Genomic DNA, 23,628 nt, shown 5'->3' with positions numbered 1-23,628 from the left:
CTTTCAGGCACCTTCGTCCGTCTCTGAAACGTCTGCTCCTGGCTCACTAGTCTTCTCTCGATGCGCCCTTGTGAGCAGCGATGTACAGAGCGTCTCCCTTGTTGCCTTAACTCCCTCATTAGGGTTAGTTGTTACGGGAAGGAATTTATATTTTCATATCTGACTTAACCAAAGTATTCCTTAACGATTTCTCTTTTTTTACACCCTGCTATCAATTTAGGGATTGTAAAGGAACACTTAAACTAGTTTGTTGTGGATGTTGTTGTGATTATTTCTTAATGCAGCTGAGATGAAGATTATTGTAAGGAGGTACAAAGGTTTGGTTTGGTTTCAAATCAAGATTCAACTATACTGAGTGCTTGGAATGACCACAGCATTGAGTGTGACTGATTTCTAACCAACAGGCTGGAATCTTCAGCATGTATGGCTGTGAAGAAGGTTTTGCCACAGGCGGGCGAGATGGGTGTATCCGATTATGGGACACTGATTTCAAACCAATTACCAAAATTGATCTCAGGGAGACAGAACAAGGATATAAAGGTAATTAATACATGTATACATATTAATAGACTTACTGAACTCTAAAAGTGTTCAATACAATGTAAAGTTTTGTACTTGTATGTCTTTCTCTGAACTCCTTTATTCCATGGGGATTTAGGGTCGCCTAAGTGATCCCTGAAGATTGGAGGGCTGTAGCAAAGTGTGTTGAAGAAAGCACACGGTCCTGGCTATTAGGAAGATCAGCGTCTGGGGTCTCAAAAGCTTCCCTTAAAAACAAACAAACAAACAAACAAACAAAAAACAGCCTTCTAAGTGACAAATAAGAAGCACACCAGCCTGTATGATCCAAAGATAGTAAATAATAGAATCCAAGATCAGAGGAAGGAAATGTACTGCAGTTTCAATTCTGAGCCCTGGGTTTGCAGAAGGCTACGGCTGACCCGTGCGTTTGCACAGTTTCTTGGGGGATGAGGTGGCCCTTGAGCAGGATGTGAATAGAATGTTCTCAGAGGGCAATCAGAAAGCGAATTAATGCACATGCAGTTATGTTAGATTTCAAAGTCTTATTTGTTTTCCCTTTTGACACATTTTTTATTTTTTCTGGTTATTATTATTTTGTTTTCTCCTGTATGGAGGTATCCTGGGTTTTATTTTTATTTTTAACTGCTGTTGGGGGGTTATTTGTATGATTTTCTTTATATGAAATCTAAGATAGATATATTTATAGAAACAATAACTGGATCAATAGTTTCTTGGGGTCATGACAGAGGAGGTTGGGGGTCAATTGGGAGCTAATAACAATGAGTATAAAATGAAGAAATGTTGAAAAATTGATTGTGGTGATGCTTAACAACTCTTTTTTAAAAAATCATTCAAAACATTGAGCTGTAAGGTAGGTGCCTTATATGTAAAAACTTTTTTAAAAGTGTTATTATATATAAAGGGACAGGAAAAATGAGACCAATAATAAAAGACAGCAAGCAAACTTAAAGTATTAGTCAGCCTAGCAGCTGGGCTAAGAGCATGAACTCAGTTGGGCCCTGGGTTCAAATCCAAGTTTCATCTGAGATACCTTTGAGGTCAAATGTCTTTAAGGGGTCTTGGTGTCTCATTTGCCTCCCCTGTAAAGTGAGGCTAACCCCCAGCCAAGGTCATTAGAGTGGCGTGAGGATTACACATGCTTGCCACGGTTGCGGTTAAGGCATGCCCCCGGGCAGCACTCGGTGACTGTGCGCTGGCCTTGCGCTACACTGAGCTCCAGAGTCCGCACGGCAGTGCGTCGGACATCTTTTGTTTCACTCTGACCATCGGCCTGTAGCTGTTGGGAGCCGTCAGGCCTGTCCTGACACACAGCACGCACGCGTGGCAGAGGGGGACCGCTCAGAGTTGTCCAGGCTCTCTTGGCAGAGGCAGCTCTCCAAAGCGTACCTCACGGTGCCACTGGGTGGGCTTGAACTTCCAGACTTCCCTCTTGGCCTCACCAGGGCGCCTTTCATCGCACGCCTAGGACCCTGATTTTTTACAGATAGAGCTTGAGGGTCAGAGAAATCACAGAGGAATGTATACATCAGAGAGCCCGTGGAAGCCCCAGTTGCTGGTCTTTCCCTCCCAGGCAGAGTGGGGAGTGTCTGCTCACCTGGCAGGCGTGGCAGGCGCCCGTAGCCAGTGTGGGAAGGGTGCTCTCAGTGATGCGGCGACCACATCCACGAAGCGGAACTGGGCCCCTCCCCCAGAAGAAGGGAATGCACCCCGAGGCTGGGACACAGAGCCCCAGTTGCTGGTCTTTCCCTCCCAGGCAGAGTGGGGAGTGTCTGCTCACCTGGAGGCGTGGCAGGCCCCCCGTAGCCAGTGTGGGAAGGGTGCTCTCAGTGATGCGGCGATCACATCCACGAAGCGGAACTGGGCCCCTCCCCCAGAAGAAGGGAATGCACCCCGAGGCTGGGACACAGAGCCCAGAGCCTGCAGAGGCCTGGTGTGAGCCGTTGCTCTGTTTCTCCTGAAGCCCCTGGACACAGCTAGGCTGCTGCCAACCTTCTGCCACCAAATGGCGTGGCCGCCATGCTAGGATCTCTCTGTGAACCCTGTGCGGCCTTTGGAGGGTCCAGAGAAGAGAGTACAGACCATAGGGTGTTTTCAAATAGACATCTTTTAAAATGGAAGCGCATCTCTATTTCTGTAAAATGCAAAAGAGAAGTGCACTTACAGTGGCGTGTTCTCTTCTCTGGAGGCATGGGGTCCGTGCGTGAGGACCAGGCCCTGGGATGAGGAGCCCTGGTGGCTCAGCAGGCTGCACGTTGGGCTGCTAACCCCGAGGTCAGCAGTTGGAAACCACCAGCTCCTCTAAGGGAGAAAATTGAGGCTTTCTACTCCTGTAGAGAGTTACAGCCGCAGACACCCACAGGGGTCACTATGAGCCAGGACTGACTCGATGGCAGTGAGTTGGGGTTGGGGTATGAGGATGAGAAGTTGTAGGATTTGGTGTCCGCTGAGGTGGACGCACAGTGACACAGCCCAGGCCCTTAGGCTCTCACTCTGGAGTATAAGCCAGTGTGGCTGCATCCTGGACAATCCTTCAGGCAGATCGAAACAAGCCAGCACCCACCAGAGCCACACAAAGCAACTGCAAGTCTTTGACCGGTAGCCATGAAACCTCTCGATCTCCATCCTGCTAAACCGAGAGTAGGCATCTGCAGGTCACTAAGCCCAGGACAAACTGTCCCTACCCAGAGTCAGAGAAGGACGACAGTGGAGGACACCCTCAATTTTAGATCAACTCCAACAGATTCCCACTCCCGGTCCAGACCAGAGCACACAGGCTAGCCGCTGAGGACACAGCACGTCTCGGGACGGGGCGTGTGGTGCCTGGCCTGCCGTTTACCAGAGAGGAACTGGCATGCACTTTGAATGGCTGACTCATGGGGCCGGAGCCTGTCAGAGGTGGGGGGGGTTGGGGGTGGTGGTGGTGGTGGTGGGTGGGTGTGTGTGTGTGTGTGTGTAACAGATCGTATTTTAAAAGGATGGTTTGATGCCTGCTCTTTCTCGAGAAGACGGTGTGTTCTGCTCCGGGAAAAGGTTACCGTCTGGGAAGCTCACAGGATGGGTCCCCTCTTGGTCCTATAGGGGTGCTAGACGTCAGCATGGACTCCACGCAGGCAGTGAGGGAGCAAGTCCCAGCTCAAGAGTGCTAGGACCAGGGGCGGGGCTGAGGGAGGAGCTCCAGGGGCTTGTGGGCGACTGCTCAGGGCCCCTTCCCACAAACCACCTTCTGGACTTCTGCAATCCTTGCATTCTCGACCTTGTATTTCACTTTAATGTGAACACCATCACGTCATTGCTCGCTCTCTCGCTCTCTCCTGCATCCCATCCTCAATGACCGTTTCTCGTGAGTTCTTGGGTTTAATGTGCTGTTTAGCTTTGCGATACTCGCTGAACTGCAAACTTGTCCACGAAGCATCCAGCTCAGTCACCTTCCTCCTGGGCAGCGGAGTACTTGCTCAACCGAGTTGTTGGCCACGCCGTGCCAGAGAGAATGAACGTGCCCTTGGCTGTTAGAAGGAACGCTGACCCTTAGTCTCAGCCTTCGCTGGCTGACCCTTAGTCTCAGCCTTCGCTGGGAAACAGGCTAAAGGCCCAGGGTCGAGAGAGCGGCCGGCCCCAGGCTGGCGTGTTGATGGCTACTCCAAATCCCCACTCGGCAGCCCAGTGCTGCCCCAGGCCCCGAGCGGCCTGCACCGGCATGTTCATGCTGGAGCAGGGGCGCTTTGCCCTCTGAGGGGCGTTGGCACCCTCCTCACTGAGGGGGGATGGGGCATGGGTGGGGGGAGGAATCGATGGAGTCTGCCCATCCATCTCTGTTCCCAGAAGGAAGAGACATTCTTGGAACAGGCCCTCTTTGCAGTGTTCTCTGCCACTAGCTGTCCTGGCCACTCTGATAGGAGTGGGGCTTCTTGGGCAAGCGAAGGCGTGCCTCATGCCAGGCCGGGGTAGGGTGACAGACTATGACAAACCGGGATTTGAGGCAGGATAGAAGAGGAACTGATGCCCGAATAGCAGTGAGTACAAGGAAGTACAAGAAGGAAACGTAATCGCCATGTAAACCATTGTCAGGCTGGCCGCCCCTTCCGCCAGCTCCCTGTCCCTCCGTGCGGAGCGTCTGCAGTGTGTGGTGAGGAGGCTGACGTGAAAGGAAGGGGAGGAATCCCGCCCTTGGATGGAGTTCTCTTTCCGCACATCCCTGCCCCCCCACCCCACCCAAGTTTCTCAGCTTCAAAGGGGAAGCAGAGGGCAAGTGAAAGGGGCAGATTCGGAAAAACATGAGAGCCTGCCTGTGCTCCGCTTGGACACGAAGCTTTGTAGAAGCTATTTTATTCTTACCAGACTGCCTTGATGTGAACAAGCGGTCTTCCTTTTTGTCTCTGTGTCCGGCTGCTCTTATCTTCGTGATAATGTAACCAACCAGCCAGAACAACAGCAAATGCACTGCCATCAGTCAGTCCCAGTTACCGGCAACCCTACGGAGCACTCCCCTATGCATAACCCCGTTTCACTCCTAGCGACCCTGTGAACACTTCCCTGTGTATGACCCGATATAACTCATAGCGACCCTACTTAACACTTCTCTCTATATAACCCTATGTGACTCATAGGGACCCTATATAACAGCTCCCTCTGTGTGACCCTGTATAACTCAGTGACCCCACATAACACTTCCCTATATGTGACCCTATATAACTCACAGTAACCCCATATAACATTTGCCTATATGTGACCCGATACAGCTCATAGTGGCCTTACACAACACTTCCCTATGTGTGGCCCCATATAACTCATAGCGACCCTATATGACATTTCCCTATATATAACCCGATATAACTCATTTCCAGGAATGTAGATCTTTACAGCAGCAGAGAGCCACCTCCTTTCTCCCACGGAGTCACTGCTGGCTCTGAACCACCAGCCTCACAGTTAGCAGTGCATCTTAAAATTTACTCAGTCAACTAGCTTTTCAAAACAAATTTAGAAAGACATTTAATCACAGTTTTGTCCCAATCCCCATGCCATGGCACTAATCATTTCCTTAAACTTAAAAATAGAAGCTAAAATCAAGAAACTGCTACTGGCTAGCATTGGGAGCCTCTAAGTCTGCTTTTAAAGATCACACTTAGATGCTCCCTGTAAAAACCTTCGCTGAGCCCTACACAAATGAATGTGGCCATTTCTAAGTGGTTTTATGCAAATTGTGAGCTTTGCGTGCATTTGCATATTTTAATAAGTATTAACCGAGAGAGTTGTGTTTTAAATGAACACACTAAACTCAGGGGAAAAATGTAATAGTTTTATCTTACAGACATCCTCTTTCTCACTTCTCTTACACTTTTACTGGAGCTTCAGCAAATGCAGATATTTGACTTCTAGGTAAAGCCATTGACCCTGCTTTAGATTTTGGGGCCCAGTGTGGGGACCGGTCAGGCTCACGTCATCAAGAATCAGAGCCAGCACAGTCCGTCTGTGAAGATGGCCCAGGGTGAATCCTCAAGACTTAGTGGGGTTGGGGTGGGGGTAGCACCCAGTGAGGGGCCATCCTCAGGGGTGAGAACTATTGTGTTTGACTCCCATCAGATTCTCAGACATCTTTTATGAGTCTCCAGCTGTCTGCTGACCGGTGAGGGATCTCGAAGTCATGAGCAGCACCTAGACCTGATGACACAAATGAACAGCCTGGTTTGCCCAGGGCCATAGGCGCCTGCCTGTAAGAAGAGTGGGAGGCCAGAAGCTGTTTTGTAGCTAATTTGGGAGTGTGAGCGACTTAACATTCCCTTGTAGAAAGAACAGTACAATGGATTTCAGAGGTAGATGTACTTACTACCAGTACCAAGCCACAGTCTTAAAAACTGAGTTGCAATACCCACCCGGCCGCAGAGGATTTCAGATACATGGATGGAGGGAATCTGAAGGTGGATATCAAGCTCTTGAGCGTCCAAGCTGGGGGCCACACTGGAGGTCCTCAGTGGGGCTCTCTCACCTTACAGAGACCTAGAGTGAGGCTTGGGGTCATTTGTCCCAAGCCTGGCATGGGACCAGGCCTCTACTCCCTGTCTCACAGTACTCCCTCATCAGCAGTGCCTGTGGAGCCTGACCACTCTGAAGACGGATTTACCATCTGGTAAAATCATGAAGCTTTAAATGACTTAGCATTAGTGGCAAAAACAACAACAGCAACAACAAAAAACAACCAACAATAATTCCTAGAGCAAGTCAACCAAAATGAACCACAGTGGTAAAATGCCTTGAGCTAACAGTTTTAAATGACTGTGTCTAAACGAATTCAGTAATCATCACGCGGGATAAGATGTATTGTTCACTTATTTACCCATTTAATAAATATTGAGTATCTGCTCCGCCCCAGAGACGTGCTTAGGAACTGAATAGGCAAACTTAGACAGCGTTCTCCAGACATTGCTATTGTATTGATGGTCTGCACGTGTGTCTGTGTCTGTCTGCTTGGTGACCAGGCTCCTCAGGGTCCAACTGCCCCTCCGGGATTCTCCCTGCCTCCTCTCCCCTCCCTGTTCTAGACTCATCATCTTCCACACACATCACTGCATACATTACTACACACATTACCACACACATTACTACAAACCATTACTACAGGGTCTTGCTGACCCAGGTCCCTTGTCCACTACATGGCACTTAGTGTTTGAACCAGATCACATTATCTCTTCCCTGCATTGATTCCCCATTTGCCCCCGAAAAACAGTCTGCATTCCTTTGGTCTGCTGCTAACCCCCAACTACACTCACTCCCAGCTCTGCTCCTGCTGACCGGGCTGCAGGCCCATCCCACCTGCCAGTCCAGCACGCATCACTGTCCCCAGGAACCTACGAGGCTGCTTCCCTGTGTCCTTGAGGCCATTGGCCTCATGACCTTGTTTACAATTGCCTTCACTCCTGGCTATTCATGTCCCCTGTTTCCCGGATCTATGGTTGACCTTGAAACAGTGTGGCCGGCTTGTTTATTGTGTTTACATCCCCATTGTCTGTTTCCTCAAGGGCGAGGGCAGAGATAGCTCCTAAGCCATTGGGGCAGCACTGGCATGTGCAGACACCTGGAAGCCCCTGGTGAATGAATGAGTGAATGAGTGCTGTGCTGTTTGACTGGAGCCTAAAGCCCATGGAGGGGGCTGACAAGCGAGCAGGGGAGGGAGTGTCCACACGCTTGACCCCCGAGGGTTGGTGAGATCAGTCCAGAGGAGGGGTGGACAGGCGGAGTGAGGGAGGTGGGTGGCCTGGCCAGGCCCCTATTTCAGACAGCTCTCCCACTGCAGAGTGCAGAGTGGGCCGCGGAGGAGTGACCTGGGAGGTGTGAACTTCTTGTTCTTCCCCCCTCTCCATGTTCCTTCTTCAGAGGGCTCAGAGGGTCTCACAGCTCCTGCTTCCCAACCAGGATGGGGTGGCATGACGAGACAGGTTTGGTTGCCACCACCGGGTGAGGGAGTGTGCAGAGACCGTGGGTGCTGCTAACCAGGCACAGGACACCCACCTACAACTAACACTCATCCGACCCCAGATGTCAACTGTGCTGGGCTTGAGAAAGCCTCGGGGAAGCATCTGAGACCGACTCTCGCACCTGAGGGCATGCACGCCCTTGTCTGCCACCGAGGAAACAAGCTCGGCCTTCAGCCCTCCTGGTCCTGGAGGCTGACTCCGTACATCTTGGCCCTCCTCCATTGCCTCTAGCATCTCCCTCCCCATCTGCCCCTCATTCCCCCCGGCCCCCAGTGGCTCAGAGACATCCCAGCAGAGACACGCAGCGTGTTGTGCTGACTGTGAGAATGGAGGCTGAACCCCAGTAGGGCAGCGCTGCAGCCGGAGCAGGGACGCACCGAGGCACACTGCAAGGAGATAGGTGCAGTGCCCGGAGTCCTCCTCCTGGGGCGTCAGACCAGCAGAGGTCTGGCTCCTTCCTCGGAGGAATTCTCTGGGGAACACCCTTCCAGGTGGCCACTGTGTGTCGGTGTAGCCTAGATAGGAGAGGGGGTTGTTTGTGTTTTGAGTGAGATGGCCTTAAGGTTTAAATGGGCTGGTTCTCCCCACTGTCCGAGCGTCACACTTCTCACCCAGGAGTGGCCCAGACCCCCGTGCTGGCCCAAAGGTGGCCGCCTCATCGAATCAGCCAAAATACTTTTGGCCAGTGCCATCAAATGTCCCTGCAAGACACATTGTTTTTCCCCAGAAGGAAACAGCATTTCTGGAGTTTAAAATAAGGTAGCACGACCTTGACTTGGGTCCACCTGCAGAAGGGGTCTGAGGCACTGAAGACCAGAGGGTTGTTGGACGACACCCGGGACATCTTACCCGAAGACGGAGAAGGATCATTAAAAAGGCAGGAAAGAAAGAAAAGAGCAACTGTGTGGGAAAAGACAGACTTGCTCTTGAACGAGGAGTAGCTAAAGCAAGAGGAAGACAGGATGACATTGGGAGCCAGACAGAGCGTTGTGAGGGCCTCTCAGGAGGACGGAATCGTGTAAAGAAATGTGCAAAGACTTAGAGGTACAAAAATAAGGGGGAGGGACACACCTGGCATGCTGCAAGCTGAATGAACTGCAGAAAGGAAAAAAAATCAAGCTCCACATTGTAAAACTGAAGGATCTTAGGGGCGAAATCTTGGATGATGCAGGAAACATCCAAAGAAGGTAGAAAGACCACACAGAGTCCCTGCACTTGAACAGATGGTCCGCACCCGGCCTCTGAGGGAGGTGGCCTCTGAGGGAGCACGGAGGCTGCTGAAGTGTGAGCTGCACTGAGGGCAGATGAGGCGCTGACAGTCCTCATCCATCGATGGCATTGGATGACGGCGGACTGGCAGAGATTGATATTTGTGCCAGTTTCAAAGAAAGGTGATCCAACAGAACCCAGGCATTATCAAACAGCATCGTTAACACCACATGCCAGTGAAATTATACTGGAGGTCAATAAACATGGTTGCTGCAGTCCCTCGACTGCCCGAGAGTTGAGCCACGACTCGGAACAAGAAGTACAGCTAGATTACTCCTTAGAAGTGAGGCGAAGGGGCTTAAGTGGAGAGCACATGTTTTGAGAATGACGAGGGCAATGAGTGTACAAATGCGCTTTACACAATTTATGTATGCATGGATTGTGATAAGAGTTGTATGAGCCCCCAATAAAATGATTTAAAGAAAAAGTGAGGCTATTGAGACTTCATACGTGTTTTCGGGGGGGGGGGGCTGCCCTGCTCTTGGTAAAGTAGAAGGTCAACGAAAAAGAGGAAGGCTCTGGACAAGACGGATGGACACGGGGGCTGCCACGGTGGGCTCCGAGGTAGCAACGGTGATGCAGACGCTCCAACTCCAAGCTCGTGCTGTGTTTCGTTCTCCGGGCCATGGGGTCCCTCCCACTGAGCCAGAGTGGCCGGGTGATTTCCCCTGCTGCTTTTCTCATGGTGGGTAGATTTCTCTCTGACTCCCAGCACAGAAGATAAAGAAGGGAAGACAGCTTCAATTCCTTCCCAGTGCACTTGCTCCCCAGCCAGCCCAGCTAGAAAACCACGTGTGCGCTACTGCTCTCTGCATCATGCCAGAAACGTAACACGAAGCCCAGACAGACAGGAGAAAGCAGTTGCTGGCGTAGCTCGTGGGAATCTGCCACTCACCAGGGCTCCAGACTGTCCCCAGCAGAGAACATCCCCTCTCCACCGCTGCCTCGGGGAAGAGCCATTGGGTCAGAGGAAAGAAATGGTGCTATTGGGAACGTTGAAACGCTTGAGTTATCTATCCACTGCTGTGCCTTTAGGAAAGGAGAGAGAGACCCGGTGTCTTACCTCTCCCCTCACAGACAGACCCCTCTGCTGATGTGTGTGATGTGGAAAAACCAATGAATCAGCTTGAAGAGCTGTCTGGAGAGCCTGACTTGTGTCTCAGAGAAACGGTTCACAGATCCTTATGTTGATGTTGTAAACGCTGAAAATGTAATGGATGTGTAACGTCACGGTGGCCGTACGTAAGCTTCCCCGCACCTCGTGAGGATTTCTCCTGACTGAAATCTCCCAGAACAGATGGCAGGTGCTGAGGGCTCTTGTCACCTACGAGGCATGCAGGGGCCCGGCAGCCTGGCTGCAGTGACTAGGTTTATCAGTCTAGGCTGAGTGAGAACGTCTTTGTCCCAAAGCCGCTTTTTCAAAAAAATGACAAAGCAGATATTTTGGGGTGGGGGGTGGTGGGGGAATCTTAACAGTTGTCAAACCTCTGTTGTGGGCTATTTGCTGTAATGTTCTTTGTAATGTTATGAATTGGTTCTCAGAAAACAAGTCGGGTAAATGATAGTGGGGGTGAAGGGGACAATAAATGTGTGCAGCCATTAGCCCATGTGACTGGACATCGGCGCCCCAGGGGGACTCAGCGTGCCCGTGCTGGGGGAGGTTAGGGTGCGGGACGGGCCCCAGGGCTGTGTGGAAAGGCGAGGTGTAAGACTAGCGGTGGAGTTGGAAAAAGCACCTGGCGGCCGTCACTGAGATAGTTAAGAATAGTAATACTAACGCAGGGAGGTGCGAAACGTTTGTGCACAACCAACGGAATGGGAAGGTCACGGAATTCCCCGGCAGGCTTTTGGAAACCCTGTTGTAGATGTGATTTTAGCCGGCACACTGGTTTGTAGACTTTGCTTGTAGGTTTCCGGCTTCCTTACATAGGATGTCAGCTCCATGCAGCAGGCACCCAGCTGGTTCACCGATGTTGCTCTGGTGTGGGCCCATAGTGGGTGCTCCTTGAAAATTTTTGATGAATAAGACCCCCGCCCCCCCACTGCCACTGGACGGTTCGCCGAGGGCAGGACGCTGTCTTGTGTTTCCTGCCATCTCGGAGCTCGAAGGAGCGGCGTTTTCTTTCATCCATCCGGCAGCGTTTGCTGAGTGTCGGCGACAAGCCAGCCCCTGCCCCGGGTGCTGAGGGCATAGCAGGGCACAGGACTGGCACGGGGGGGGGGAGGGGGGGGCGCGTCTTCAGCGCTGCCCTCCTGGGGCGCAGCCTCCATTCTCACACTGTCAGGTAACTAGTCTCAGTGACCGCTCTCCAGCGCTTACCAGATGAGTGCTGGAGTGTGTCATGTGGTTTCATGGTTCTCTCACATTTTGCTTCCCGGGAGAGTTGCTCAGTTTGGTCTTGTAGCACACTACCCACTTACTCTTTAGTTGTTTGCATTGTGCGATTCAAATCACCTACCAAACTTTTATTTCGAAATGCCAATGTTTAATGGCCACTAATCTCTATTTGATTATTATGGATGCCATACCCTCCATGGCTCTCTAATAATTTTAATTATGTTCCCGCTAATGTCTTGTTCGTTTTGGCTTTAGTGCATTATTATTTCTTGGTATCAGTTCATTCATTTGTTGAGTGTTGCTTGGTCCTTATCTTTCAGAGCTTTGTCTTTCCTCAACTATGTAGTGAATCTTGTTTGGGCGTGTATTGCTATGGTTGGTTTGTTTTTTGGCTATTACAGGTAAAAGCTATGTCTATTTTCAGGAATCTACGTCCAAGGTAGTCTGCCTCCATGGGGTACTTTGACACAGTGGCTGCAACAATGGGCCTAGAAACAATTCTGAGAGTGGCTCAGGACTGAGCTGTGTTGTATTACGTTGTACATAGGGTCACTGTGGGTCAGAACTGACTGGATGGCGCCTAACAACACCGCCAAGGTTGTTGTTTGGGGAGGGAGCGCATGTAGAACAAGTGCTGGGCAGAAGGAGCCAGCAGCTGAATTTCTGGATATGGAGGTCTCTGTGGGAGCACTCAGGAACCCTGGTGGTGAAGGAAGTTCAGCAGCATTGGCTTGCTAACTTCAAAGTCAGCGGTTCCATTCTATCAACTGCTCCTCGGGAGAAAGATGAGGCTTTCTACTCCCATTCAGTCACAGTCTTTAAACCCACAGAGGAAGTGCTGTGCTGTCCTGTAGAGTCACTATGAGTAGGAATCAAACCAATAGCAGTGAGTCTTGTTTCGTTTTGATGGGAGCACCAGACATCTGAGCCCGTCTTTCTCTTGAACCGGAAGCCCACTCTCACTCATCTTTGGCTTGCTGCCTGCCTTGGAAGAGGGGAGTGAAATTGTGAGTTGGGGACATGGTCTCCCGCCAGGAGACATTCTGGCTTCAGATTCAGTCAGCCAAGTCTGTTAGCTGCTTGACCAGCCTCCTCCACCATCCACCTTGAGGCTTAAAGTTCTCCAATATCCATGCCCTTCTTTGCTGAAATCTTCTCTTACAGATATTTCTTTATCCTGTTTGGAGTGACAATCAATGCACACGGAAGCTGCATTTACTTCTCCAGTACCTTCTTCCTTTGTCTCCTCCAACTTGGCTCTGTCCTCCCCCCATTCTCGGAAGGGTCTTGGGTCTCCTTCTCCATGACTCTCTCTCGTCAAATTAAAATCCTCCAGACTCCTGTATTACAACATGCAGTAGTCTGGAAGCAAATTAGCAATATTTTCAAGCATGCCTGTATTATCTGATTTTTGCCTGTGGAGAAACTATTTTTGCTTCCATCAAATCAGAGGTTGATAGACAGCCAGGACTCCTCCTGGATGGCCGTGATCTTACCAGCCAGATCTGCGCACAGCCTGGGCCAAGTGAGGTGGGGTGGAGACCCGGCAGGAGGTCGAGACCCACATAGCTATTTTTAATTCCCCCTTCTCCTCTCCAAGGCGCCCCAGTCTGCATGACAAAGGACAGTCGTCACAATTGTAGTGGATGGTGTACAGGGAAGAAATCTCAGCTGACCAGGAGACCGGCTGCCAGTACACTGCCTTACTGATTTATATAATTCACACATCATATACTTCCAAACCTCAATCATATTTAAAAGGGCTGTACAACCATCACCCCAATCCGCTCTAGAACATTTCCTTCCTTCTTATTCTCATTGTTATTAGCTCCCCATTTCCCTCTAACCTCCCCACCCACCACCCCAATAAGCCATCAATCCAGTAGTCACTGTCTCTATAGATTTACCTATCCTGGATTTCATATACTGGAAAACACCCTCCACCCCCAAAATATATGACCAACTACAATAGCAAAATAAATCAGAGAGAAAAAGGGAAATATCAAAAAGTAGAACAACTATTAAATGGGTCAAAATGGAGATCAAATGATCGGGTATTACATTTTAACCTACTCTTATCTGTCATCATTTAGTTTACAATACTCTCTCTCTGACAGCAAGGCTGTTTACATCACCGAACTTGGTCAGAAGGGATTCTTGGGAGGCTTAATCCCTGTGGAGACCTTGCAAATGGATTTGGGGTTACCACTGTCATCCGTAGCCTTCTGCAAATCAGGTGTTCACAACTTCAGCTCGGACACCATTCCCTCAGTCAGATTTGGATTTATCCTCTAGGGTTTTCTAATGACTGGCTTTCAGGTCACCAAGTCTTCCCTCCGAATGGCCTGTCTGGGTGGACTTCAACTGGCAGCCTTTCCGTTAGTAGCTGAGCCGCAGGGTTCCTGGCTGGCCAGTGAAGCTGAACAAAAGGCAAGGCCCTGCCACTTCCAGTGCCTGCGGTTAACATTAGCCAGGACTGGGACAGCTTCAGGGTGTCTAATTCAGACAGGTAAATAAACAAGCCAGGCTCCCCTCAACCCAGCAGGAAGGGAGCAGGGCGGTGGGAAAGATCGGCCTGCCTAGAAAGCGGGGATCAACAGTGGGCCTAGAGGGAGCACTGCACGCATAGGGAAGGTTACATCAACGCTGAAGCCAACCAAGAGTAACATCCTCCCCGACAACTGTCTGCTGGTATCATGGGATGGAGATTAGAGTGTCATTTGCATATTTCTGGGACACAGTGCATCACTTATCCAGCAGAATGAGTCTGGGTTCTGATCAAGCGCAGGCAAACCTCCTCTACTAGGATAAAGAGCTATTCTGTGGTGTCACCACCTAGAATTTTGTTACAAGGTTGGCACCCGAAAGATTGAAGCAATTCTTTTTTCCAGAGCAAGCCAGAGGGAGAGTATTTCAAAGAGGGTGAGTCTCCTAAAGATGGCTCAGATTCCTCTTAAGACTCAGTGTCATACAAATGCATCCTGCTGCAGAAACATAGCCAGGTCCCACAGGAAAGCATAGCGGTGCTTTTGCAGGACGGGTCAGAGGGGCTGAGGTGGAGGGCGCCACCCCCGCCGCTGTGAAGAGTAGAGTGGACCCCGTGGGGTGTGGCGTGGGTCTCCTGACATCGGGAGCTTTCACAGCATGCTCCTCAGAAGCCGCACGAGACTCCGCCAGGCGGCGGGCACGCCCTGCGTTTGGAAGTGGTGCAGTGCGCAGGTTCGCATTGGTCTGTGACCGGACGTGTCTGTTCTTGGCAGGCCTCTCTATCCGGAGCGTGTGCTGGAAAGCAGACCGGCTGCTGGCTGGGACGCAGGACAGCGAGATATTTGAGGTGATCGTGCGAGAGCGGGACAAGCCGGTGCTGATCCTGCAGGGCCACTGCGAGGGGGAGCTCTGGGCCCTGGCCCTGCACCCCAAGAAGCCGCTGGCCGTGACAGGCAGTGATGACCGGTCCGTCAGGTGAGGCCACTGCCACCTTGCTGACTTCCTTGAGGTAACAGACTTATCACCCCAAAAACTCACTGCCATCGCGGTGAACCTGCAGTTCGGGGCAGAACTGGCCCTGTGGGTTTCCCAGGCTGCAACTCTTTTGGAGAGCTGCTGGTGGTTTCTAAAGTGTAACGCAGGACTCCAGGACTCCCAGACTTGCTTCCGGAGAGGAGAAACTGCTGAGTAGAACCACACCCTTTCCTAAAGCAACTTCGAAGTCCTTAGCTCAACCGCTGCCCTTTGGCTACATTGTTACCATTTTATTAGAAGTGGAAATACACACACTTGTTACCTTGGCTTCTAGCTTTTTCAAGTTGAAGGTGGAGCTAGGAGCTCATCTGTGGAAAGGGCTTCTTGTCCTCATGTCCCGCCTGCCCTCTGCAGGGGCCTCAAACGCAGGCCCGGGACGCCCTCCGGAATGCAGATTTCCAAAGCTGGCTTTGGTACAGGAGGAACTACTACTTCTCTTGGAATTCTCAGGTGGAATTTGAACACTGTCCTAAATCCGGATCATTGTCCTAAATGCTGGTTCCTGAGAAAAGAAGCCGTTTTCTGAAGACCTGGGAGCTCTTGCTGTGAATGGGTAGTTAGCCTTTGAGCACAGTGCTGGGAAGGCAGGGGAAGGAGTCGCCGGCTGAGATTCTTCTGATTGCTGGAGGGATGATCATATGCCACTAAAGTTTGAGTTGAAGATTCTCAGCACCGATTCTAGTCTTTGCTGTCGTTAGAGACTGGACTCGGCTCTGGCTCATAGCAACGCTGTGCACTACAGGACGAAACCGTGCCTGCCCACTCCAGCTGCCCAGTGGTTACAGCCACTGTGCCGACCCATCGGGTCAAGGGGCTCCCTCCTTTTCACTGACCCTCGACTGCACCAAGCACGGTGTCCTTCTCCAGAGACTGGCCTCTCAGGTCTGTGAGACACAGCCCTTGCTTCTAAGGAGCATTCTGGCTGCCCCGGGCTGCACTCATGGTTCATCCTTCGGGCAGTCCGTGGTCTACTTTCACCTTCACCATACTCCAAGGGTATCCATTCTGTTTTGTTCTCCCTTGTCCACTGTCCACCACTCACCTGGGACGCCGTGGTGCCTTCAGTGTTGCTGTGGTGCCGGAAGTGACGCCTGCAGTGTAGTTAGCATTTGTTGCTGAGCCTTAGATGTGCTTAGCAACCAATAGGCCTGAAAGAGATCTGGAGAAAGTGTGGGGAGGAAACACAGTGATTGGTCACCTGACTGGCCGGTTACTGCCTCTAGGCTTTAGTAGCTAAACTAGGATGTGATAAACTAGACCAAAGCCACTGCCCCTCCCCCTGCTCTTATTCTGTGTGTCTGTGAGTCTAATCCAGAGGCAACCGTGTGATCATTTGACCCATTTCTAGCCTCTACGAGCCTGACGTCTCATCAGTCCAATCCAAACCAGGAAAGACAGCTACAGTTGTCCCCTCATGTGACGTCAGTGCCTCCTTTGGCTACGTGCCTCTGGTTGCTTCTGTACATGTCCTCCCCCCATCCCCCCTATTCTGAGTTGCCCCAGAGCAGCGAAAACAATGCCATCAAGCGATCCAAACACCTGCAAAACTCCGTTCATCGCCCCAGCACCTGGGAGGGACCGCAGCAAGGACCCACGGCCGGGCTGTTTAAGACCAGCATTGAGAGCAAAAATTGCAACATCCTTCAAAGGGCCCTGGCAGCCAGGGCCTAGCCGCTGCTGCCGATCCATCCACTTAGCTATTTTAAAATATATATATTTATTATTTTATTTTATTTTTTTACACTGAGTATTAGAATGTAGGATGTGTGTGAGTCGACATCTTGGGAAAGAGCAACTCACTGACCTCATAGGGTTAGTGCGGCCCCTGCGGCGAGGCCCGGGCCCAGAGAAGGACCGGTCAGCAGCGTCGTCGGGAAGGAGGAAGATCCCGGTGGACGCAGTGGGTGACAGCGGCTGCAACAGTGCACTCAGCATGGCAGGGGCTGCGATGATGATGCGGGCCGTGGCGGTAGCGGCGGCGTTCCACCGTGTGGCACATTGGGTTATTGTGACCTGGGTTGCAGCCCCCTCCTGGCACCTGACGACGCCAACCACGGTCACGTGCCAAGGCCGCAGCAGCCGTTGCCTGGTTGGTGTCCCTGTGCGAGGACAGCAGTGCTCCCATCGCTCCTCATAGCACAAGGCTAAAAGCAGCACGGCAGGACACAGCTACCTCGCACTTCTGCGTTAAGGGGTGGGCACTGCCCCTCTGGGGGGTAGGACGCACTGTACCTCGGGTGCGCCCTGCCTCTGTTGCAAACCCCAAGATGCTCAGTGCCTGGAGGCAACGGCTTTGTGACAAGAAGGCCGTCTTAAGAAATGAACTAATGGACAGAGTTCAGATACCACCCATCGTAAATAGTTTGCGAACCCTTTAAAACAAGCAAGCAAGAAAACCAAGCTCGCTGCTGCTGAATTGATGCCTGTGTATGGAGACCTTAGAGGACAGGGTGGCCTGCCCCTGTGAGTTTCCTAAATGACTGGTTCCGGTTGGCGCCCTTTGACGGCCTGGGTTAGGTCTCCCAGGAGTGGGGCATGGGAGGACGTCACCGCTGTCGGCTCCAACTAGCTCCATGTCAGCTGTTCCCACCCTTCAGTCCCCTGTCCCAGCTGCACTATTTGAGTCAGGAGCATGGTGATGCCACAGCTTCACCAAGAGAAGGCCTTCAGTAAGAGGTGCCCGGGAGCCCCACCCTTCGATGCCTAGGGGCGATGGCAGTCAGAGTTGTACCCCGCCACAGTGAATGCCTTCTTCGGTGGTCTCAGGCACCCCTCTCCTCTCAGAGGTTTTCTGTCTGAGGAGACCACCCAGTAGCACAGCTGCTAGAAGCAGGATTACCCAGAATCGCCTGTGCTTACTTACCAACCTAGAGTGAGCAATTCCTCCTGGTTGCACCAGCAATACCTTGGAGCAGAATCCTCGAGGTGGTGCAAAAGTGTGCAACTGTTCACCACAGATTAGTAAGTTAGCACAAGTAAGCCTGTGCTTACCTTGCACATTAGGTAAATTGGACCCTTGACCAGAAGGTGCTAATATGTACACACGCACAGGTGCGTACACAGCCCGCTCACTGGTTATTAACAACGAGTGGCCTAAGTAAAGAACAATTTCACTTTTCCGAAGAAGAGAAAAGTACGATTTGGGTGAATTTGTGTTTAAGATCTCGTTCTGTGAGGCTCCAAACCTTCGTGGATGTGATCTCAGGTTGCCTCTCTCGCTGGGCTTCTCAAGGGTCCAGAATGGGCTGTCCACTTCCCGGGGCCCCGGCAGGCTGGGTGAAGGGCCCTGGGCAGATGCCCAGGCCTCTCTTGCTTGGCCCAGCGCGTGGCTGACTGACCAGTGACCATGTGCCCTCTGTTCTTGTGCTCAGACTGTGGAGCCTGGCCGACCGCGCCTTGATTGCCCGCTGCAACATGGAGGAAGCAGTCCGCAGCGTTGCCTTCAGCCCTGACGGAGCTCAGCTGGCCCTGGGCATGAAGGATGGCTCTTTCATTGTTCTCCGGGTCAGGTATGTACCAATGTGGCCGTAGCAGGCGGGGAACACGGTCGTTAACCCTGAAGATCCACCTGCTCATTGTGCATGCTAGGATCTTAGCAAACTGATGTCCACTCTTTCATACAGGACGTCGCAGGCCACCTCCCTTCTCCATAACCCAGACATCCAGAGCCCTCTGGAAAGGCACCCCTCCCTCAGTCACTTAGTTAGTTGGTAGCATAGGGGTGGAGGGGAAGCTATGTAGGGTCTGTCAGCCCCTTAGTAGGAATCATCACATGATAGGTGTTTTGCTGCAAAAAGCCTAATGTGTTAAGAGAGCCCTGGTGGTGGGGGGTGTTCTGTGCTGTGAAACATGCTAAAATCCAGTAAACACAGAAGTGGAGAGACCCTCTAGTCCACATGGCTTTGGGATAGGATTCAGTGCCCAAGGGAGTCTCTGGCTGATGTGTGCAGATAAGCAGACTCCTTTGATAGCCAAAAGGTTGGCCGTTGGATCCCACCAAGAGGCACCTTGGAAGACAGTCCTGGCCCGTCTCTTTCCCAAATCCTCAGTCTTTGAGAACTCTGTGACCACAATTCCACTCTGAAGCTCACGGGGTCGCCCAGGGTCGGTCTCACCTGCCCCCGTGGCAGCCAGTCTGGTGCTGCTAGTCAGCTAAGAGGAAGCAAGAATGACGCTTCCAGCGAGCGCACCCGATTGGGAGAGTCAAACCTCCGCACCCAGTCTGCAGCAGTCGTGGAATAATGCCTCCTGATTAGCACCGTGCCTCATTCCTCCGGGAGTGAAGCCACGACCTCCCCTGGGAATGCCTCTGCGTGTTCTTCCTCTCTTGTTTCCGAGCCCCGCGCCGACAGAAAGCAGCTGTGGCCATGAATTCAATATGGCTTGTTTTGCTCCCAGAAAATTCTGCCGCTTCAAAAATGCTCTTGGCAGACAGTTCGTCACCCGGCATGGAGGTTACTGGCCACACAATTAGAGTGCATGATTGTGGCTCTCTGCTTAGCGCTGTGTGAAAACATTGCTGGGGCCAACTAGCCGTATCTACTCGGATGGACCTGCCACAGATGGAGGGGAAGTCCCCACACACCTATGTTATAGCAGGTGTGAGGCAGTGTCGTGTGGCCGAGAGTACTTGGCATTTTGTAAGCTGCCCATTTATTTCGGTGGATGCAGCCAGCCCTCCTGGCTCCGGAGGCCTGCCAGTCACCAGGTTTCTGTCTCGCTGTGGGGAAAGCAGAAACAAAGAACGCCTTAGGGAGCATTCGAAGGAGAGCCCAGTCCTTCCCAGAATCTCACCGGCAAGCATGGAGAACACGCCAGTGGTTCAGTGTAGGTGTGGTTGGACGTTCAAGGTGAAAATCAAACGATTGCAAAGCAAGTAAACATTAAAAGAGGCCGCTCTGCTCTCCCGCTGTCCGACTTGCTCTTTGTGCAGCAGTGAGCACCAGCTTGGCGGTCCCTGGCTTCTTGCTCTTACAGAGTGACAGCCATGGCCTGTTTCTCATGCTCACCTTGGGCTAGTTAACTGGTTCCGTGGCGTAGGTTTCAAATACACCCACAAATCCCAATTCTTTTATAAAAAACAGTTTTATTGGCTCACAGTCCACGTTTCATACAATCCCCTCCTATCAAGAAGCGCTGCGCAGTCCTTACCACAATTAATTTTAGAACACTTTCTTCTCCTCCTCATTGTTCCCCAACTCCCCAGCCTTCCCCGCCGCATCCCCAAGAAACCATCAATCAGTCACTGTGTCTATAGATATATCTGTGTTCAGTTTCATAAACAGAAAAACATACCCCCCAAAATAACAAGTCTGTCAACAATAACAGATTAAATGGGGGAAATCTCAATAGAAAAGAAAGTAGAACATATTAAAAATTTGAACAAATTTTTTAAAGGTTAAAAGGGAGATCAGAGGATGAGATGTCAAATTTTAAACGAGCTCTGTCTGCAAGAATCCACTTCCCAGTGCACTCTGCATGACGGCGAAGCTGTCCACGTCCCTGCTCCATGTCAAGGAGGGTTCCCCAGAGGCTTAACCCATTTGTAGTTCCCACCCTTTTTTTTATTTAACTGAAACAGCTTTTAAATGGATCGAAATGGAGCTCAAATGATAAGATACTATATTTTAACCTAACCGTATCTGCCATAATCTACAACACCCTCTGTGATAACAAGGCTGGTCACATCCCTCAACTATGGTCAGAGGGCATTCACAGGAGGCTCAATCTATGTGTGGACCCTCCACATGGACTTGAACTTCCACTGCTGCCCAGCAAACCAGATGTTCCTAATGTAAGCTCTGATACCATTTCCTCCTTTGGATTTGAATTACACTATTTATAATAATTGGATTATAAAGGCTGGTGTGCTTCTTCCACGTGGATTTCGTTGGCATCAAACTTCAATGCTTTTAGTGAAGAATTTAGTACGCGGAGGAAAATACACAGCTGATGGTTAAATGATATACACATTTCCTGCTTAAGATTTTTTAAAACTTTTGTGTGTGTGCCTCTGCTTTGGAACCCTAAAGCATTGTTTTACGTGTCTATTATTAAATTTTGAAAACTGGCTATATGTTTTAAATGATATCACTTTAGATTTTTTTCTCTCTCAGATATGAATCTTTTCATTCCCATGTTTCCTGTCCCTTTGAGATGTTTTCTCTGATGCGTAACATTCTTCGAAGCGAGGCCTAGGAATTCTATTTCTAGGTCTGCTACTGATCACGTTGCTTTCCATTCCGGCAGAGACATGACAGAAGTGGTTCACATCAAAGATCGAAAAGAAGTCATTCACGAGATGAAGTTCTCCCCGGACGGGTCTTACCTCGCCGTGGGATCCAACGACGGCCCCGTGGACGTCTACGCCGTCTCACAGCGGTACAAGAAAATCGGAGAGTGCGTCCAGTCTCTGAGCTTCATCACCCACATCGACTGGTCTCTGGACAGCAGATACTTGCAAACCAACGACGGGGCAGGAGAACGGCTGTTCTACAAGATGCCGTGTGAGTCGCCCGGCAGAGGGCACTTGTGAGAGCGATTTTCAACAGCGAGCATAGAGCAGTTAGCGTGCCTACTCAAGGATAAGCCGACCCGCACATCAGCCGAGGCACCTAGTTTCACCACAAAAACTGCACTTAAAAATGTGCTGAAAGACTTGGCTTATACGCGAGTGTATACGGTACTTTTCTAGAAAAACTCTACCCAAAGAGAATATAGGAGAATGTTCTTACGACTTCAGGAAGGGAGTATTTTCTGAAAACCAGACCCCCCACCCCCCAAGCTCATAGGCCCCCTAGCAATCACAGCAACAGATCACAGAGCTGCGTGGGAAGAAAGACTAGTAAACCCGGGCACAATGAAATGAACCTTCACTGCCAACCACAGGGACAAGAGACCGAGAGGACCAGCCACGCCCGGGCAGAGATGCTTGCCGTTGTCCCAGCGGGGAGAACACCTGTGTGGCGTGTGGAGCATAGGGAGCAGGCCTACTGGGGCATAGACGTCCCAGGGGCAGTAGAGAAACGGGCAGTTGACAAGGCCAGCAAATGGATGAATTCGTTCCCTGGTGGATAAATAAAAGATCAGTGAGATATCACATTGAAATATTTTCATTGGCAAACTCTGTCCGCAGTCAGTGTTACGGAGAAACCCGTGCCCTGCTGTGGACTTGAGCCCACGGCTGCCTGCTGCCGCAGCACTGGTAAAAGCCTAGAAAGAAACGCGGTGTAAGTGCCTATCCGCAGCAGGGCCGCTTGATTAAACGTGCTGTCAACTTACAACGGGCAGCACTTTCAAGAAATGAAACTAGAGCGACAGTGTCAGTAGGGACAAGTCTCAAAATGCCATGCTGAGCAGAGAAAGGCCAGTTGCAGAATGAGAGTACAGTGTAAAACCGTTCAGTGCAATGCCCAGGGCACAGAAATCAATTCTGCATAGATTTTATAAACATACACGTTCTTCCTTAATGCATGGGTTTAATGAACTCTGATTTCGAGGTGCTGGCTGCTTCTAAGCAGAGAGAGGAAGGGGTGAGACCGTGGAGAAATGCCCAGTGGGTTTTAACTGTCCCTGAAGTCTCTTCTTTCAAATAGATTCTGTGGACAAAGACCAACGTTCAGGTTTGTAGCGGGCGGGTGGTGTACACTCACATCCAACACAATTGTCTATTCTTTCCTGTGCGTTTGAAGTGTTTCATCATTTTAATGTAGGAATGTCTGAAAGACGAGGAGCCTTCTGGAAGTTTGTGGGGAAACCCCCTTCTTTCTGAGTCCCATTTTCCCAGGGACTTCTTGAAGGCTCCTCATAACTGTACGGTCGACTTCTCAGGGAGTGGACGCGAATGACCTGTTGAGGCCATCATTCGAGTCTGAGACATGGGCCGTTCTGCCCCCTCTCCTCTCGCTCACCTCCGTGTTCACGATTGCACCTCTCAAAGTTTAGATGAATGCGTGATGACATGCAGAAGCGCCCTATTCCTCCTATCCCTGCGCATTTGCCGCAGGTAGAAGTAAACGAAGGCAGGTGAGCCTGGTCTCTGTGGGTGTCCACTAGCAGGACACTGGACTCCCATCGCCATCAAGATATCAAGGGGGGTTGGCGTGACAGTTTCTGCAGGTAACCAGAGTTCTGCCAGCATCCAAAAGCAACAGGGTTTTCAGTAGAAACCGAGTGTGTCCCTGAGGCACCCCCCCCCACCCCAACAGCTACCGGGCCGAGACATCACCTGCACCCTCGAGAGCACGTGCAGAGAATTCTCCGCACTCTTCCGCACTGGGTCACGTTCACTTCATCACGACTTTTGTGCAGGTTTCCCTGTCTAAAAGAATCTAAATTAAGTCTGTTCATCTGATTGATGGAACATCAATATTTAGAAGCCCCAGCCTCCTTGCTCGGACCCCTGGTGCTGTCGTGGTTACACATTCGGCAGCCAACCACAAGGTCCGCAGTTTGAACCCGTCAGCTGCTCCAGGGAGAGAGTTGCTTTCT

At 51.0% G+C, this 23,628-nt stretch overlaps 1 protein-coding gene across 1 annotated transcript in view; it reads left to right on the top strand.

Moving 5' to 3' along the window:
* EML6 (EMAP like 6) overlaps positions 1-23,628 on the top strand; it is a 188,246-nt gene that overhangs the window by 62,554 nt on the left and 102,064 nt on the right. The window contains exons 5-10 of the mRNA XM_045294098.1: positions 405-540; positions 14,877-15,078; positions 18,510-18,647; positions 21,388-21,644; positions 23,144-23,163; positions 23,346-23,448. Coding sequence (XP_045150033.1) covers positions 405-540; positions 14,877-15,078; positions 18,510-18,647; positions 21,388-21,644; positions 23,144-23,163; positions 23,346-23,448 — 856 coding nt within the window. The remainder of the gene's footprint in view (positions 1-404; positions 541-14,876; positions 15,079-18,509; positions 18,648-21,387; positions 21,645-23,143; positions 23,164-23,345; positions 23,449-23,628) is intronic.

The sequence above is a fragment of the Echinops telfairi genome, unplaced genomic scaffold, assembly GCF_000313985.2.
Source record: "Echinops telfairi isolate 266 unplaced genomic scaffold, ASM31398v2 ScPeMD7_2573;HRSCAF=3158, whole genome shotgun sequence".
Lineage (NCBI taxonomy): Eukaryota > Metazoa > Chordata > Mammalia > Afrosoricida > Tenrecidae > Echinops > Echinops telfairi.
This window is presented reverse-complemented; position numbering and strand designations above follow the sequence as displayed.